The sequence below is a fragment of the Panthera onca genome, chromosome B4, assembly GCF_046562875.1.
Source record: "Panthera onca isolate mPanOnc1 chromosome B4, mPanOnc1 haplotype 2, whole genome shotgun sequence".
Lineage (NCBI taxonomy): Eukaryota > Metazoa > Chordata > Mammalia > Carnivora > Felidae > Panthera > Panthera onca.
The window spans coordinates 31554825-31575151 of record NC_138345.1 but is presented as its reverse complement, the minus strand read 5'-3'; the positions used below and the strand labels follow the sequence as shown (position 1 = coordinate 31575151).

The window sequence follows — 20327 nt, the reverse complement described above, 5'->3', positions numbered from 1 at the left end:
ATATACCAAAAAAATAGTAAAATAAACCCTCAGGTACTTGTCACTCATTCTCAACAATTATTAATTCATAAGCAAGCTATTAATTTTGAAGCATATCTCAGAATTTCATTACATTCATACATATTTTGGAATATGACCCTAATGGATAAGGACTTTCATTAAAACAAATTATCATTATAAAAACTATAAAAAATAATTTTTTAAGGTCATCAGATATCCCATCATTGTCTAAGTTTCCAGGGGTATCATAATTTAATGTAAAAGACCTCAAATCTGCACCCAAACAAAGTCATTCATACTGTGATTGATTAATGTGCTTTTTAGTCTTAGTTAAATTCCCCCTCCGTATATCTCTCCCTCTCTCTTTTTCTCTTCTCTCTTATCTGTGTGCATAGTTTATTGAAGAAATCTGATTATCCAGTAGTTTCCTACAGTCTGGATTTGCTGACTTTCAGGTTGAAGGTTAGTAATGCTTGAATATATAACGTACATAGCATAGAAGGCATTCTGAAGACTGCCTTTATGACGAACTTCATTCTCTTAGTATAATGGTTTTGAGGTTAATCCATTTTGTAACATCTATCAATACTTCTTTTTCTTGTATTGAGGAAGAATGATCCATTTTATGTATATAATGTATTTTATCCATTTAAGTGTTGATAGATATTTGAGTTATGAATAATTATGAATTTCTGCCTTTATGAATAATGTTGCTGTGAACATATGTGTACAAGTTTTTGTGTGGCCATGTTTTCTTTTGGGTATATATGTAGGAGTGGAATTTCTGGATCATATAACTATAATTATGTAAGTAATTTTTGTAATTATTTAATTTACTATTTTTTTTTTAATTTTTTTTTAACGTTTATTTATTTTTGAGACAGAGAGAGACAGAGCATGAATGGGGAAGGGTCAGAGAGAGGGAGACACAGAATCTGAAACAGGCTCCAGGCTCTGAGCTGTCAGCACAGAGCCTGACGCGGGTCTCGAACTCACAGATCGTGAGATCATGACCTGAGCTGAAGTTGGCCGCTTAACCGACTGAGCCACCCAGGCGCCCCAAATTTACTATTGATAATACATATTAAGAAGTGGTTCTCTGAGAAAATCTAGTCTATAAGTTGTTTTCAAATGCAATGAAAAGTTTACAGATACTATAATTAATAGTGATGATGTTATTTGGAAATAAAATGACACATGAATTTTTTTTGTTTTTTTTTTGGTTTTTTTTTTTTTTGTTTTTTTATTTGGAGCCTGGATTTGTTTTTAGGGCTCATAATACTCCTGGGCCTTAGGCATGGTACCTATGTACTGCCTAAGTGTTGCAAATCCTAACATTGCATGAGTGGAACTCAGAAGAAAGCTAAAGTGGTAATGTGACACTTGAACTTTGTGGATACTCAGTGGGACGTAATCTGAGTGGGGATGGAAATGGTCCTGGCAGGCTGTCAGGCATAGGACCTTGGTGTGGTCCCTAGTAGAGCACAGGGATGAAGAAGACTCTTACTTGTTTTTATGAGTTACCAGACAGCTTGGAAGATGTAGGAGAATAGTGCAGTGATTGTGGCCCTGTTTCTTTATTTGCTCTATAGTATTCTTACATAAGTTCTTAATGAATAAATTATCATGTAAGCAATTTAGATAAAAGAACTTAGATTTTTTTTTAGTTATGTGAACTTTCTATTGTATAAGCAGAGAATTTAGTAGACAGTTTTAGCATACTTTCAGCTATTGGTTCATGAATTTCTAGTATGTTTCACTAGGCTGGTGTTTTTTTCACCTTGACCTCTGTCTAAGTATGGATTATCACTGCACATGATCCCACTTTACCATAAATCTGTTGGCCTCAGAAGAGAAGTCAATGGCACTATGATTCATTTGAATCAAAACTTGAATGAAGCTAAAAGGCAATCTATGCAACCATTAAAATAATTTACAAGCAGTGGATAGTATATCCCATTTTTATAAGGGAAGAAAACTGTTATGAAGGGAACACTGACAACTTTTTGATATATAGTTGCAAAATAGGCCCTACCCTCAGGAAATACTCAGATAATTACAGTTCAGGTTGGTTAATGCTCTAATAGAAATAAGCATAGAATTCTCATGTAATACGTAAGATAGGGCACCTAACCTAGTTTAAATGGGCCCAAGAAAGTTTTTTAAAGGCAGATATACTGAACCAAGGCTATATAGTGTCAGTAGGAGTTAGGTGAATGGGTAGGAGGGAGGAAGAAAAAGAATTTTAGGTATAGAAAACAAAATGTAAAGGCTGGTTATATGAATCAGCCTGTTGTGTTCAGTGACCTCTAAGCAGAGAGAAATTACTGGATTGTGATGTTAAGGAAGGGAGTCCCATGAGAAGAGGAACCTGGAGAGAGGCTTTAGTCTAAGGTCAAATCATAGAATCATGTTGTCAATGAGCTTAAACTTAGTGCTATCTATAGTGGGAAATATCAAGCGGCTGTAAGTACAAGAATGACGTCAACTTTTTGGTTTAGGTAGGTAATTTGTCTTTGAGTGTCAGTTCTGAGATTCTGACCTTGAAGGTCATGAATTTAAATTTTTTTTATGTTTATTTTTGTGAGAGAGAGCACATGCGCATGTGCGTGCGCAAGTGGGGATGGGGCAGAGAGAGAGGGAGACACAGAATCTGAAGCAGGCTCCACATCTGAGCTATCAGCACAGACCATGAAATCATGACCTGAGCCTAAGTCAGATGCCCAACTCAACTGAGCCATCCAGGTGCCCTGAAGGTCATGAATTTTATTTATTGACCACTGTATATACTCAGAGGCTAGAATGGTACCTGGCAAGTACTTAAGTATTCACCAAAGATGCTAGTTAGGCAGTATAGTTGCATATAGCAGTTAAGAGCATGGGATCCAACACAGGTCTGAATCCTCCTGATGCCACCATTAAGTAGTGCTGTGACCTTAAGTGGGTTTCTTAGCCTTAATCACCCTGACTCACTTTTCTTATCTGGAAAATGGAGGAAAGAGTTGGACCTACCTAATCAGATGATTCGGAGAATTGAATGAGTTTATGTAAAGCAGTACCATATAAATATTAAGTTATTATTTATTTGGTGAATGAAATTTTAATACAAACTAGAGTTGGTAAGGCTCTGATCCCAGAGCATTTATAGGGTTACACAGGAATGGATGGATTTAAGAAATATTCAGGAACACAGTCGGATAGGATGTGGTAAATAAGAGTGGCAAGGAGTTAAGGTTAATTCCCTGATGTAAAGCTAGAGATTTAGGTTCTCCCCGCCCTCCCATTTCTCCCCTACCCCTTGCCAGCACACGCTCGCGAGCGCGCGCGCGCGCACACACACACACACACACACACACACACACACACACACACTCCCTCCCTCCCTGCCTCCCTCCCTCTCACTCTCACAGATTACTGCTTATCCATTCTGGTTAGTACCAGAAGTTTAAATAAAGCCCAGTGGTTAGTCTTTGGTATGTTGATTCAGTGTGACATATCCTCTTGAATTTTGTTTGGTTTCTTTCTGATTCCTTTTCTTTCTCTTCCTCGAAGTCTCTTGGACTCCTTGGATTCTTCTCAGAACAGAAGTGTAAGAAGGGCTTAGGGCTATCTCCAGTTGTGTACCTACTTTCCTCCCCTTGTCTTCTCTTCCTTTTCTTTATGCTTCTTTCCCTCCTCCCCATTGATTTCCTACTCCCACAGTAGGAGATAAGAGAAAGGGTTTCCTCCTTAGTTGGCCCTTGCCTACAGACTAGCTTGGTGTTCACAGTTCCAGTCATAATGGAAAACTTTGGGGAGTGTCTTAAAACACATGTCAGAAAAGTATTCCCTTCAGCAATTAAATTTAACTTTAAAAGAGGTCTCTTTTAATTGTTTTTCTGATATGATATTGAGAAGTGTTTGGAATCTAGCACTTGAGCCAGCTAACCTTAGGATCCTTCTGTTATAGAAACCAGCTAACTTGTAGAGTATAGCTTGTCTTTTAGGCAAAAGGAATCTTTTAGCTTGCTGCTAGGCAGGTCAGGGTCACCTGAACCAGAGGTTCCATGCTAGAGCTGTGCTTTCATTAGGAGAATGGGACTGGATACTCCGAGAGTCTAAGATGGAGCCTCAGCTCTCTGCTGCGGCCCTGCTAGTCTTTGAAATCTATACATTTTTTAAAAAATCTTTAAGTTCGTATAAATTTTGCGTTCTACTCTACAATTCATTTGTTTTGATAGAAATGTAAATTTCCTCCCCTAATCTTTTGCCTAAACTAGTGCTCTGGGAAAATAAACCCTTTTACTTTCTTGTGTCTTCTCATATTCCCCCACATACTACCTCGTTCCCCAGTTTAAGAAGCACATACGAGGATTTGGAGCCAAAACCTTTTTATTAAGTGTCTCTTGCATATTTCTCATGATGAGTTTCTCATGAGGAGTTGGCATTTTGGCTAATACAGTCCAGCCTTTTTTTTCTTCAACACATTAAGTGAGGCTTCTAAATCTTTGGAACAACATTCTTGGTCATAAACAGTTTGTAGTAAAAGCTTTCCATTTCCCAGAGTTTGTAATGAATGTAAATATTCTATGTAATTCCTCATCTGGGTAGTCATGAAAAGATAGTAGCCAGTGTTTATTGTCTTTTTACTATGTGCTAGGTTCTCCTCTCTTTTGTCTATCATGCTCTTGAATTATGCGATGCTTTGAAAACAATTAACTTGTCTGTAGAATTCATGCTAACATTACTATTGTTTTTAATTAACAGATTTCAACACTAAACTTGCACAATGTCTTTGAAACCAAGAGTAGTAGATTTTGATGAGACATGGAACAAACTTTTAACGACAATCAAAGCTGTTGTCATGTTGGAATACGTTGAAAGAGCAACATGGAACGATCGCTTCTCGTATCCTTTAGTGGCATTGATAAATGTTCTTGTATTGATAGTGATATTGTATCAATAAATGTATCAGTGAACGTTGATAAATGTCCTAAAATTGACAAACTTGTTGAAAAGTGAGAACAGGTTTATGCTTTTGTGATTACTTTCAAATGTATTGTTTACATTTCTAAGTTCATCACCTGTATGAGGCAGTCAGCAATCTGATAACATTTCATTTAACAAATACTTATTGAGCACTTATGTATATGGCAGGTATGCTTGAGACTTTGGGAACACAGTTGTAAAACACAAACCACTTTCCCTTCACTCTACTAAGGGAAACAGACAATAAACAGGTATTAAAATAATCTAATGCCAGTGCTTCTACTAACAGGTAGTAATAAATGTTGTGGAGAAAAATCAAGCAGGGTAAGGCCATGGAGAGTGATTAGAGTATGGCAGCTCTTTTAGATGGGATAGTCTTGGAAGGCCTCTCTGAGGATGGTGATATTTGAACTAGACTAAAGTGAGGGAGCAAGTCATACAGATACCTGGGAGAAGAGTGTTCTAGGTAGTGAATGGCAAGTTTAATGACTTGACAGTTAGAAATATGTTTCTTAGTTGGTTTGTTTACATTTATGAATTAGCAGTTTTATATGAAAATACAAATTTGTGGTTTCCCTAGAACAATCTGAACCCTGATGTCCTGCATTCCTACATGACAGCTATCTTTTTTCTTTTTTAAAATATATACATAATATATATTACTTACAAATATATATAAAATTACTATTCTACCCCAGCATTTGGGGTATAAACTCTGGCACCAAGAAAAAACTCTAAAATATTAAAATACTGCAGCTTCTTGGTATTTGGAAAGTTAAAGGGGTCTCTAGGAACCCTTGGCATCTGGGTATCTGGGGCAAAGCTATGGATGGCAGTCTCACCAACTGTACGCAGTGTCTTCCAGGGCCCAAGGCTGGGGCATGGGGGCAACATATGTACTTTGAGCATGGGGGCAACATATGTACTTTGGAACATATTTACTGTCAGACTCCTGAACTGCTTCAGTCTTTTACCGTAGGAAACCCCACACATGTCATGTCTCAGGGTAAAGAAAAGGGATCGGGTTGAGATCTGGTTGTCTCTGGGTCCAAATGGCATGGCAGTAACCCAGGGCCCTGAAGGAGGCCTTGACGACTGGGTGGATACTGTAAAAACCAGATTCTTTCCCCAGAAAGGGAAATTGAAATGTGAAGGTATTAACCAGAATGTGTGTGGAGGTTCAGAGTTCTCTCAAACTCTATGCTGCCCTCTCTAGCCGTCTTCTGGGTCTAAGGGGTGGCTACCCTCTCTATGTAGGCATACATTCTTTAGAAAAGCTTGGATTTTATAACAGTGATTCAACTTGTTCTCAATGCCTAACTCAGTTTTTTTTTTTTTTTTTTTTTTTAATTTTTTTTTTTTTCAACGTTTTTTATTTATTTTTGGGACAGAGAGAGACAGAGCATGAACGGGGGAGGGGCAGAGAGAGAGGGAGACACAGAATCGGAAACAGGCTCCAGGCTCCGAGCCATCAGCCCAGAGCCCGACGCGGGGCTCGAACTCACGGACCGCGAGATCGTGACCTGGCTGAAGTCGGACGCTTAACCGACTGCGCCACCCAGGCGCCCCGCCTAACTCAGTTTTTATATTAAGCTGAATATTGATACAAGAACAGCGAAGTTCTTTTAGACCAGTAGCAAACCATTTCTTTCATTACAGTTGTAGTCGTTAGTAAGAAACATTTGTTAGGCTACCTATGTTCTAGGCAATAAGATAAATAAAATGATGGTAATGTTCCTGGGAGCTTTCATAGTTTGCAAAGATGTTTTTATATTACTTGGTACCTCAAACAAGACTGTCAGATTGTGGGGCGGATATAATTATTGTCTTTATGTAACAGATGAGGAAATTGATATTCAGAGATTAAAGGACTTGCCCAGACTCATGCAGGTAGTAACTGAATGAGCACAGACTTGAATATGAGATTTTCAGCATCTAATTCCTATGCTTGCCAGTGTATCTAGAGGATAATTGATATAGATTCTGCCTTTGAAGAACTTATTATTGAATTAATTTTTTCGTAGAACATCATGGATTGGTTTTGGGTAGGAATCTTTTTTTTTTTCTTTTTTGCGTAGGATCTTAATAAAATGGAACAAGTGTTAAAGGCCACTTGGGTGTTAATGAGATTCCATTAGATGAGTACATAGGTAGTTTTAGGGCTATTTCAACTAAAATAATGAACAGAGAAAGGAGTTGGTCTTAGAAATACCCAACTTCTCTGGAAAGTGCCCGTCCAGTCATTATTATTTCTAAGATGTTTATTGTGTGATTCATCCAGTTATTCTTGACCTGTGTGTGAATTTTCTTCTCCTCCCTTTACAGAAAGCTGCAGAAATGGTAAAGTTAAGAATGGAATTTCTTACTTTAAATTTTATTTTGGAAAATAAAGGACTGTGTTACTAATTGTTTTGAAGTAAAATTCTCACCTTTTCCCTATTATTTTTGCTTAAGAATATAAGGTGACTTCTGACCCTCAGATTTCTTAGGTATAAATTTTAGAGGCTATAAAACTTTAATCTTTTGAAAATGGAAAGCCTCCCCCAAATTGTGTATCACTATGTGTGATAGTACGTGATTTAAAAAAAAATTTTTTTTAATGTTTATTTTTTTGAGAGAGAGAGAGAGAGGGAGAGAAAATGAGTGGGGGAGGGGCAGAGAGAGGGAGACACAGAATCTGAAGCAGTTGACCCTTGAAGAGCACAAGTTTGGACTCTGTGTATCCACTTATAAATTTCTTTTTTTAAATAAATACAGTATAGTATTGTAAATGTATTTTCTCTTCTTGGCAATTTTAATAAGATTGTCTTTTCTTTAGCTTACTTTATGTAAGAATACAGTATCTAATACATATAAAATACAGTATATGTGTTAACCAACTGTTTATGTTTCACTTGCGGCAAAGTCAACAGTAGGGTATTAGCTTAGTTTTGGGGAAATGAAAATTTATACGTGTTTTTTTTTTTCTGAGGAGCTTGGTGGGCCTCACTCGCATGTTGTTCAAGGGTTAACTGGTACATATGTTAAAAAATTCCTAAGATGTACACGTGGGATTGAACAGATAATTATAAAGCAAACACCCGCATAATAACTGCACAGGTTAAGAACTAGAACACTGCCAGAATCCAATTCTCCCCCCTACTTACAGGTCTGTCTCAGTTCACGATTCCACTCCTTTACCTTGGAAGTAACTACTATTCTGAGTTTTGCAACTGTTGTTTCCTTGTTGTTGTTGTTTGTTAATAGTATAACTGCTTATATATACAGCCCTAACAATTATTGGTTATTTCTGTGTTTGGAACTTTATATATATAAATGGAATCATACTGTGGTACATTTTTTTTGTGTGTCGTAATTTTTTCTTTCAACATGTATATGTATGCAGTTAATTTGTTACCAGTGATATTGTGAAATATGCATTACTAGCCCCATTTTACAGTTGAGAATGTTGTGGCTTACTGATGTGATAAGATGCTTTACTGATACTGTAGGATAGAATGCGGAGGTAAAATGCTCAAGTCCCCTTATACTCTTTTTTAAAAAATTTTTTTAATATTCATTTTTGAGAGAGAGAGCGCACAACCAGGGAAAGGCAGAGAGAGAGGGAGACACAGAATCTGGAGCAGGCTCTAGGCTCTGAGCTGTCATCACAGAGCCTGATGTGGGGCTCAAACTCACGAACCATGAGATCATGACCTGAGCCAAAGTTCGATGCTTAACTGACTGAGCCAATCAAGCGCCCCCTCTAATATATATTCTGTCAGGCATGTTTTCCAACACAGACCAGGTTTGACTACATTGAAAAATATTGAAGTAGGTCGTCTCCATCCTTGACGATCCTGACAAAAATTTTAGGAGAACTTCTTACTAACCTTGGCACTTAGTAGCCCATCATTCTTAGATTGTACAGATTGGAAAAGGTTTTATCTGTAGTTGTCTCTGCTTGAAGCATCAGTAACATTTTCACTCTATTCCAAATTAAATCAGACTAATTCAGTTATTGTGAATCAATAATTCAGTTATTGTGATTCTGTAGTTACACTTAAAATTTTTCCATTTAACCAATAATTTTATATCCATGCTTGCTAGTAGATGATTTCATAGATACTGCATCTTTTACATGTTGTGTGTTTTTTCTTCCTCTTCAGAAATGTCAATAAAGAAGATCTTTATCGTTTATTGCCGCTACTGTTTTGGTCATTGTACCATTTTCAATTTTCAGATCATCTTTACCTTTTTTAAAAAAAAAAACTAAACCAGCATTGTTTAAAGTTTGTTTCCTATTATATGTAATATAAATAACTTAAAAGCACATCTTTACAAATCTGCAAGCTATATCTTCATAATGAGAACCCATTGTACTTCTCTTCCTTGGGCTTGGTTTTCTTTTTTTCTTTTCTTTTTTTAAAATATAATTTATTGTCAAGTTGGCTAACAGAGTGTATACAGTGTGCTTTTGGGTTTGGGGGTAGATTCCCATGATTCATCGCTTATATGCAACACCCAGTGCTCATCCCAGCAAGTGTCCTCCTCAGTGCCCATCACCTGTTTTCCCCTCTCCCTCACTCCCTGCCCCCCCATCAACCCTCAGTTTGTTCTCTGTATTTAAGAGTCACTTATGGTTTGCCTCCCTCCCTCTCTGTAACTATTTTTTTCACCAGGGTTTGGTTTTCTGTCTTCACTTTTTTCCCTTTTTCTTCTTTCTTTTTAATTTTTTTTTTATGTTTGTTTATTTTGAGAGAGAGACAGAGTGAACAGGGGCAGAGAGAGTGGGAGAGAAAATTCCCAAGCAGGCTCCATGCTAGTAGCTGGGCTCGAACCCATGAACTGTGAGATCATGACCTGAACCGAAACCAAGAGTATGATGCATAACCAACTAAGCCACCCAGGTGTTTTGCCATTTAATTTTTTTTTAATTTTTTTTTAACGTTTTTTTTATTTATTTTTGAGACAGAGAGAGACAGAGCATGAATGGGGAAGGGGCAGAGAGAGAGGGAGACACAGAATCAGAAGCAGGCTCCAGACTCTGAGCCGTCAGCCCAGAGCCTGACGCGGGGCTCGAACTCACGGACCGTGAGATCGTGACCTGAGCTGAAGTCGGACGCTTAACCGACTGAGCCACCCAGGCGCCCCTAATTTTTTTTTTAAAGATTTTATTTTTTTTTTTTATTTTATTTTTTATTTTTTAACGTTTATTTATTTTTGAGACAGAGAGAGACAGAGCATGAACGGGGGAGGGGCAGAGAGAGAGGGAGACACAGAATCGGAAGCAGGCTCCAGGCTCTGAGCCATCAGCCCAGAGCCCGATGCGGGGCTCGAACTCACGGACTGTGAGATCGTGACCTGAGCTGAAGTCGGATGCTTAACCGACTGAGCCACCCAGGCGCCCCTAAAGATTTTATTTTTGAGTAATCCCCAAGATCAAGAGTTGCATGGTCCACCGAATGAGCTAGCCAGGTGCCCCTCTTTTTCTTGTCTCTCATGAGAGTCACCTGCAGTGGCCCTCAGCAGGACCAGGACACACAGGATGAGGGCCGTGGGGTGGGGGAAGTGGAGGCAAGAGCCCAGACAGAAAAAGACAAGACAGGGATAGTGATAGTTGAGGGGAAGGAGAGGCAGAGTAAAGGAAGGTGGATTTTGCAGCCCAGTGTCAAGACCCCAAAAGTAATAATACAGTGTTCCTTCTTTCTTAGAAAATGGTTGATGGTGTGTGTCTTGCTGCTTTGGATGATCTTTACTTTCATTCCCATTGTAGAACTCATTGTTTTTGACCCACGGCACAACAGAATTAATAGTGTTAAAATTCAAAATTAAACCCAAGCATAGGAAGCACCTTTTAATAGAGAAAATGAACTAAAATAGTTTTGCTGCTGGTCAGCACTGTCTTTTGGTTGTAGCAGCGTTCAGAACTTTTCTTCTGGAACAGTTGTGTGCTTTTTTTTTTAAAAAAAAATTAATGTTTATTTATTTGAGAGAGAGTATGCGCATGCATATGCACACATTTGAACTGGGGAGGGGCTGAGAGAGAGGGAGAGAGAATCCCAGGCAGGCTGCATGCTCAGTGCAGAGACCTTCCCAGGGCTTGATCTCACCTGTGAAATCACGACCTGAGGCAGTATCAAGAGTCAGAAACCGACTGACTCTTGATTTTGGCTCAGGTTGGAATCTTGCAGTTGGTGGGTTCAAGCCCCAAGTCCGGCTCTGCACTGACAGCATGGAGCCTGCTTGGGATTCTCTGTCTCCCTGTCTATCTCTGCCCTTCCCCACTCTTGTTCTCTCTCTCTCTCTCTCTCTCTCTCTCTCTCTGTCTCTCTCAATCTTTCTCTCTCTCTCAAAGATTAAAAAAAAAAAAAAAAAAAGAGTCAGATACTTAACTGACTGAGTCACCCAGGCACCCCTACAGTTTTGTTTTTTGACGGTGTGAATTTATAAGTGGAAAGTTCATAATAGAGGGATTTTTATATCCTGGATTACTAAGGAGTAACTTGAGGAAAAGAACTTTGGAAAAGACAATGTTTAAATCTGACCTCCAGTTATTTCCCATTTTTTTGTCTTTTAAAAGTGCCTTGTCTATAACCAAATCACAATTGAGTGGTAGAGAGTTGGGTGCTCTTCCTAAGGCCTAAACATTTTCAGGGTGGTTAGATATTTCAGTAGGTTAGAGAAAAATAACATTTAGGAATATATTTTAGACAGTTAAGTGACATGATACAGTGGTTAACTGAGACCCCAAACTATGATGAGATAACCAATTAAAAGATTTATCAAGGTGGACGCCATTAAAAAGAAATACAAGAGTAGGGATTACCTGGGTGGCTCAGTCAGTTAAGCATCCAACTTCAGCTCAGGTTGTGATCTTGTGGTTTGTGGGTTTGAGCCCCACGTTGGGCTCTGTGGTGACAGCTTGGAGCCCGGAGCCTGCTTCAGATTCTGTGTCTCCCTCTCTCTGCCCCTCCTTCACTCAAGCTGTCTTTCTCTCTTAAAAATAAATAAACATTTAAAAATTAAAAAAAAGTACAAACCCAAAAAGCACAGAGATACCATTAAAAAAAAAAAAAGAAAAATGTAAAAGTACATTCTCACTGAAGATGTCAAACAGTATATAAGTCCTGTATATGGGTTGAAATAGTTTCCATGTATTTCCTGCCCTGCACAGATCCTTTTACCCTAAGTGGAAAGTCCTTTTAATCAATTTTGTTTACATGTACATGTGGTGGATAAATTGAGATACTAATTTTGGTGATAGAAACCATTTGGGCACATAATTAGCATATCATGCTGAAATTAAGGTATTGAATCATGTTAATTTTTCAGTATCAAGTAAGTTGTGTATTCTAGAATTAAGTGTATATATGGCTTCAGGAAGAAGAGAGCAAATATGGATGAAATTTCTTGAAGTAGGTATTCAGAACTTAAAAGATCTTAAATATACCATATCTCTGCTAAAAGAATTGTTGATCTGGATCCTGGCTAAATTTAGTCTTTTTTAAAAAATTAAATTTAAATTTAAGTGTAGTATACACTGACTCATTAATGCACAGGTGAATTTTCATAACATAAACATACCCATGGACCCAATAAATAGAAAACTCCTAGCATCCCAGAGCACCCTTTCTTACCCCCTCAGTCAGTAGAAGTAACCACTCTCCTCACTTTTTTTTTTTTATTTTTATTTATTTATTTTTTTACATTTATTTATTTTTGAGAGACCTAGAGAGAGACAGAGCACAAGTTGGGGAGGGGCAGAGAGAGGGAGGCACAGAACCCAAAGCAGGCTCCAGGCTCCAGGCTCCAGGCTCCAGGCTCCAAGCTGTCAGCCCAAAGCCCCATGTGGGGCTCAAACCCACAAACCATGAGATCATGACCTGAACTGAAGTCGGACACTTAACTGACTGAGCTGCCCAGGGGCCCCTCTCCTCACTTCTAATACGTTTAATTCTGACAACACTTTTATATCTGATTTTACTAGGGTAAGATTGAGATAACTAATTGAGACTGAATATAAATCTCTATGGTAAAAAACCACAAAACTATTAGAGATTTAAATTATGTAGTGAAGTAGGACTTCTTTTTTTCCCCACGGAATTTATAACAAACCTAGAGGGGCTCCAAGCTGGATCCAGGAGTTCATCTAATACATTATTTTAGGGCAGCTTTCTTCTGTATTTATACCTTTCTTCTTCTTCTCTCCCCACACTACTATCAATTTTCTGTAAAATTTCTAAATTTTTACAAATTTAGGTATAGATTTCTATATTTATATAGAAATAAATTTATATAGAAATAAATTTCTAAATTCTTTCTTAGGCGATGCATGTTAAAATTTCTACTTTTTTTGTAATATAGGTTAATATATTTTTGTTGCTGTTGGTAAGTAGTTCTTATATACTATTATATTTAATCTTCTATTTTTTAATTTTCATTGTATCTAAGTTGATTTAAAATAATCGTAAGGGGTGCCTGGGTGGCTGAGTTGGTTAAGTGTTGACTTTAGCTCAGGTCATGATCTCATGGTTCATGAGTTCAAGCCCCACGTGGGGCTCTGTGCTGCCTGCTCACACTCTGTCCCTTCTCTCTCAAAAATAAATAAACATTAAAACAAAAATAAAAAAATAAAATTGTAATAGTTTGTTTCATACTGTACTTTTTTCTACAAAAAAATCTGGTGCAGCAGTATTGCACTATATGGATATTTTTGCTTCTCTTTTTTGCTGTAAACATTTTTTGTTTATGTTTAGTATAATAGCATACCGAAGAAATATGTACATATATACATGAAAATATTTTATCAATTACTAATTGTAATTAAAAATAAAAGGATTTAGAAGGAACCTGGGAAAGTCTGACCAAAGTCTACCTGTCAGTGACCTCATGTGGAGAGGGCTGCTTATTCTTTCTGGAGTAAGGCTACTAGGTAAATAGGCAGAGCATGTGATACTGATTCCCTATCTTCCTTCCATCACCAAGTGTTTAATAAATGCCTATAATGTGCCAGGAATTGTGCCTTGAGGCTGGGAATACAGAGATAATTAAGAACAGGCTAGTGCGGATGGAAAAGGTATAAATAATTTCTATTATATAAAAATAAATTCTGTATAAGAAGAATATGTAAAATGTTATGGGGCTATAGAAGAGGAAGAACCTGCATCCTACCTCTGTATTTTTTTAATAATGGAAATTTTTTTTAAGGTTTTTTTGTTTTTTGTTTTTAGTACTAATCTACACACAATGTGGGGCTTGAACTCACAACCCTGAGATCAAGAGTCACAGCCAGGTCCCCTCTACCTCTATAATTTTTATTTTGCCATATTTCCGGATCCTTATTTTAACTATATTAATTTTACTTATAATATAAGAAAAGCATATTAAATAATTGAATCCATCCCAAATAATTAACCTTATTTTCAGTTTTTATCTGCATCTCCAGTTAGGCTGTTCCCAGATTGCTTCATGTGTTCTTTATCTTAACCATCTGGTCAGTAATGCAGTTTATGAAGCATGTTAACATTGATGAGTTTATTTGGTTTTTACAAAGATTCTGTAAGAGATATCAAGAGACGGTTTGTTACCCTTACCTTAGAGATGAGGAAATGACAGTGCAGAAAAGTTAAGAGACTTGGTCAAGATCACTGGCTAGTAAAGCTAAAGTCTCATTCAGATCCCATTTCCTCTGTCTCAGGATTAAAAACTCTGCTACAGTATATATCTACCATTTGTGATACCTAGCAGGGTACTTAGTTGGTATTCAAAAACTTAATTGATTAATATTACTATTCATATTACAATTCTTCTAATGGAATAAATGCTGAAGGATAGTGTATCGGTTGCAGTGTATTTTGATGAGTACTATGATGTAGGAAAATGTGTCACATTAGTAATTTTTGTAACTTTTGTTTCTCAGAATTGCTTATACATATCTACTTCTTATGATATTCTATAGCCTTTTGTTGATATTATGCTTATGTCCATTCTTACATAAACTTTATTTTGTAGGTTTCTGGGTAACTTGATTTCCCAGAACCACTCTGAATTTTAACCTCTTAGAGAAGAACCATTTTCCTTACAATGCTGTCTAATAATTCTCAAGAAATATTTGTCGAATGAGTAAATGAATAACTCAGTGCTTTTTAAAGTAAGCATGGCTATGTATTTTACTCTTTCTATATCTGTAGAATCCTAAATTGCTTGAAATATTTCACTTTTTAATGGCAAACTTGAGTTAAATCTTTTGTTTTAAAATAATATCACTAATGAATATGCAAACCTTAACAACTTAACTAGAGATATCTATGCTTTATGTGTGGCCTATCCTGAACCCCTTGGAGAAAGACTTTATACAGAAACTAAGATTTTTTTGGAAAATCACGTACGGCATTTGCACAAGGTAAGGAGTGATACATACATGATATAAATATGTTTGTACCTGGGTAGTCACTTGACTAGTTTACTGTTTTCCAGTGCAGAATTTATATCAGATTAAGGTTATTTGCTTTGTTTCCTAAATAACATTTTTCTGATTATATATATTTAAGATCTATGAGTTAAGCATTACATTATTAGATTCTCCAAAGGATATCAGGTTTAGTTATTCAAGATTGTATAATTAGTAACTGAAAGAGTGGGGTTTCAAATCAAGGTTTGCTCAACTTTAAAATTTGCTTCTATGTCCTCTGGATGGTGTTTACTAGAACCAAATTTTCTCTTATTCTTCCCACCTCTTGGTAAATCTCTATTATTTTCAACCTTTTAGCTGCCTCTTCATATCCTACATAAAGTCTTACAAAAGCCTAAAACTAAAAAGGGAAATGATAAATTAAAAAGCATGATAGAGACTGTCCTTGTGACCAGTTACTTTAGTTAGTAATGTCATATGTACAAGGGCAACATCACAGATTTGATCTTTGTATGAACAAAAGAATTTCCATGTTGGGGCTATAAACTGGACTTGACCTTTTATTAGCCATGTGACCATGGGCAACTCACTTAATCTACCTTGTGGATTGAAATTTCTTTGTTTTTTTTCTCTTTAAAGTTTATTTTGAGAGAGAGAGGGAGAGAGAGCATGTGAGCAGGGGGAGGGGCAGAGATAGAGAATCCTAAGCAGCTCCAAGCTGTCAGCGTAGACCCCAACTCAGAGCTCAATCTCACAAACCATGAGATCATGACCTGAGCCAATATCAAGAGTTTGATGCTTAACTAACTGAACCACCTAGGTGCCCCGTTTCTTTATCTTTAAAATGGAGATAAAACAACACTATATAATAAGGTGTCTGACCTTGGGCATGGCTAGGTGCAGTTATGTTTTAAAGTGGTGATAACCCCAGAGCATAATTGATTGTTTGATGTTTCCCTTAAAACCTTTAAAGGTAATGCTCTACTTTTTATTATATATGGCAGATACATTTTAGTGTTCTAATATGTACATTTGTTAGTTGATAAAAGCAATTTTAATAACATACTTTAAATTATTCTTAAAATGTTTAGTATGTGAAGTTTTGAAGTTCTGCTATGATAATCTAGTGAACTTTGGTTATACCATGATTGTTACCTGTATGAGGCATTTATCAATTTTGTACTTTTATATATTAGCATAGTTTGCATTTCTTTAAATGTTTTATTTTGAAATACTTTTCAGACTTACAGAAAAGTTGCAAAAATAATACAGAATTCATGTATCCTTTTTACCAGTTTTCTTAAGGTTAACGTCTTGCATAGCAGTGGTACAATTATTAAAGCTAGGAGGGGCACCTGGGTGGCTCAGTTGTTGAAGCATCCGACTCTTGGTTTCGGCCCAGGTCATGATCTCACTGTTCATGGGATCGAGCCCTGAATGGGGCTGTCAGCACGGAGCTTCCGTGGGATTCTCTCTCCCTCTCTCTCTGCCCCTCCCTTGCTTTCTCTCTCAAAATAAATAAATAAACATTAAAAAAAACTTCAAAATTAATAGTGGTATAATTGCATTTAAAAATGATACTGTGAAATAATTTTAGGAAAGTTTAGATTACTTATATAATTATACACCATATGTTTTCTCAGATCCTGTGACAAAAAAGAAGTCGGCTAATTTATTGATGACAAAGTAAATTATTAACATAATCAACAGATTAGAAGCAGTTTTAACTGTGAGAAGAAAATTTGATTTGTTGGGGGAGGGAACTTTTTAAATTACTAAAGCATTACATTGCCGTTTTAGATAATTTAGAACATTCTGGTAAGCAAAAACAGGAAAATCATCACCCAAACATCACTCATGCCTCCAGAATTAACTACATCTATTTTGGCATATATTAATATATATATATAAAACTTGATATTTGTCTTTTGCATACTTTTGCTTTATTTTTTTATTAGAAAACTGAGTCATATACAGGTTTTTTCCTAGTTATTTAGTTTTTAATTTACATCCAAGTTAGTTAACATATAGTGCAACAGTGATTTCAGGAGTAGATTCCTTAGTGCCCCTTACCCATTTAGCCCATCTCCCCTCCCACAACACCTCCAGCAACCCTGTTTGTTCTCTATATTTAAGAGTCTCGTATGTTTTGTCCCCCTGTTTTTATATTATTTTTGCTTTTCTTGTCTTATGTTCATCTGTTTTGTATCTTAAAGTCCTCATACAAGTGAAGTCATATGTATTTGTCTTTCTCTGACTAATTTTGCTTAGCTATAATCTGCTTTTTGATTTTAATAATAATGTAAGTCTCTTTCTTGTCATTAAATGAACTTTTATAATCCTGGCAATGATGTAAAAGTTTTCATTGTGTGGAGGTACTATGATTTGTTTAAATATTCTCATACTGCTGGGCATATGGATTATTTCCAATTTATGTAATTTGTTTTTATAAACAGTGCTTCTGTGAATATCCTTGTAGCTAAATTATTTTTGTGCAGCTGAGTTTTTTATAGGATGAATTCCTAGACATAGAATTATTGAGTCATAGGTCATGAACATTTTTTATTGTTTTGACCTACAGTAACAAATTGTTCTTATATTTATTCAGCCAGCAGTATCAGTTCCTATGGGTGCTCTTTTCTCTAGCATTATTAATAGCAGTTGCTATTTTTAATTAATTTATTAATATGATAGGCAAAAAATACTATTTATAGGTTATTTGTGTCTCTTGAGCCTTAATTATTAAAATCCCAAGTTTAAAAGCATAGTATTTTATCAGAGAATTAATTAGATGGAAATTGAGGTCGACTTACTTAAAGTCATATGGACAGTTAATAAAAGAACTGAGATAAAAGAACCTAAGATCTTTTGAACATCATTTCAGTCTAGTTTTACTGTTAGAATAGATTTATTTTAAAAATTAGACCTCACACTAAATGTTTCATTTTCATTTTTCAAAAAATAATAGATTTCTACTAAGTAAATATAAAACAGCTTATTTGGGGAATATAGAAAAGGTGTTAATTTTCATAAGTAGTCTTATTTACATAAGTGAATAATTCAGAGTGATAATATACTTATGTAACTAGCAGGATGATCAAAAGTGAGGGATTTGAGGAAGTACACAGATACATGGCAGTAGAATTACATCCTACTTTAAACTGATCTTAGGGGCGCCTGGGTGGCTCAGTCTGTTGAGCATCTGACTTTGGCTCAAGTCATGATCTCGCAGTCTGTGAGTTTGAGCCCCGTGTCGGGCTCTGTGCTGACAGCTCAGAGCCTGGAGCCTGCTTCTGATTCTGTGTCTCCCTCTCTCTCTGCCCCTTATGCATGCTCTGTCTTCCCCCTCTCTCTCTGCCCCTCATGCTCTCTCTCTCTGTCAAAAATAAATAAACATTAAAAAAAATTTTTTTTAATAAAAAATAAAAATAAACTGATCTTAATAAAATATTCTAGCCCGAAGACAGCTTCACACCATTACATTTTGTCCCTTTAGAGAGTGAAACAGTTTACTCTTTAGTATGTATGCTTTATTTTCATATCTAAGGCACATTTTTTTCTGATCATTTCAATGTTCTTAAAAGTAGTTAAATTAGAATGTAATTTGTAAATGTAATTTACAATAGAATTATGTCATTTTAGAACATTAATTTTTGATAAATTTCATACCTTGCAAATGAAAATAATTAGTGCTTTCCAAGTAAAAGTATATTTCTTCTTTATATAGAGAGTTCTGGAGTCTGAAGAGCAAGTACTTGTTATGTATCATAGGTATTGGGAGGAGTATAGCAAAGGTGCAGACTATATGGACTGCTTGTATAGGTAAGTATGCCTTGAAACTCTTGACAATCTATAAATAGTATTGCCTGCATTCAGTAATTGAAGGAGTTTTGGTTTTTGGTTTTTGAATCACCTCTTACCCATAGAAATAAACAGAGCTAAAGTGTTCCCTGCTATATGGACTGTGTCTGCTATGGGGAAAATGTAGTCTGGGTCATGGGAGAATATGGGAGCCAGGCAGTGTGTGGAAAGTTATTCTCTGAAAACTAAAACTGTATTTAATTCTGTAGTTCTATGTGCTAAATCTTGACAAGAGTTCCAAAGTGGAACTTCAGCTTGGATGAAGCTTAGCAGAGTAAATCCAAGCCTGTGTTCCCTGCCAGTATGCTCTTTTTGGACTCTAGGATTCAGTATTTTATGTTTTGTGGAAACACTTCTTTGTCAAAGCACTCAGCAGTTTTTCTCTTAAAGTTCTACCCTATCCTATAGGCATATTGAATTACCTACAGTGTGTTAATGCCCTATGGTCTCTCACATTTTTGTCTTTCTTGATGCTGTCATATCTATCTAAATGGCTTTTCTAGAAGCCAGTCTTTTCTAGAACTAATTCTTTTTTTTTTTTTTTTTAATGTTTATTTATTTTTGAGAGAGAGAGTGCGAGCACTGAAGGGGCAGAGAGAGAGAAGGAGACAGAATCATAAGCAGGCTCTAGGCTCCAAGCTGTCAGCACAGAACCTGACACAGGGCTGGAACTCAGAAACTGTGAGATCATGACCTGAACTGAATTCAGACACTTAACCGACTGAACCACCTAGGTGCCCCTCTGAATGAGTAATCCTGTTGTGTTTTTCCACATTCTCCTCTCTGAACTTCCCTCGTCCTTGCTCTACGTAGTCTCCTGCGTAGATCTTTTGTGTTAACTGTCATTCCTGCATGTTCCTATGGTAGTCCACACTGATCCTCTCTAACCTATTCACATAGACGATGGAAATAAATTTCTGGGTACATGAAGCAGAGACCTATTTATTGAAGAATGTTGGATAAATAAGGAATAGTGGCATTAAGTAACCTAGGCCTTTCACCCTTGGAATTAGGGTGTCTGCTCTTGAAATTGTTGTGGCCTCTGATGAGGCAGTGATAATTTTGGCATCTGCATTGTGGCATGGGCTGAGATGGACCCCTGCCT

General features: G+C 36.5%; 1 protein-coding gene across 7 annotated transcripts in view; it reads left to right on the top strand.

The window, feature by feature from the left end:
• CUL2 (cullin 2) overlaps positions 1–20327 on the top strand; it is a 158396-nt gene that overhangs the window by 71091 nt on the left and 66978 nt on the right. For 6 of the 7 annotated variants that reach the window (XM_060658979.3, XM_060658973.3, XM_060658975.3 and 3 more), the window contains 3 exons: positions 4747–4887; positions 15250–15352; positions 19089–19183. In XM_060658979.3, the coding sequence (XP_060514962.1) occupies positions 4769–4887; positions 15250–15352; positions 19089–19183 (317 nt within the window). In that variant the 5' untranslated portion in view covers positions 4747–4768. Of the gene's footprint in view, positions 1–381; positions 463–4746; positions 4888–15249; positions 15353–19088; positions 19184–20327 lie in introns of those variants that run through there. The other variant, XM_060658978.3, reaches the window with a different exon arrangement.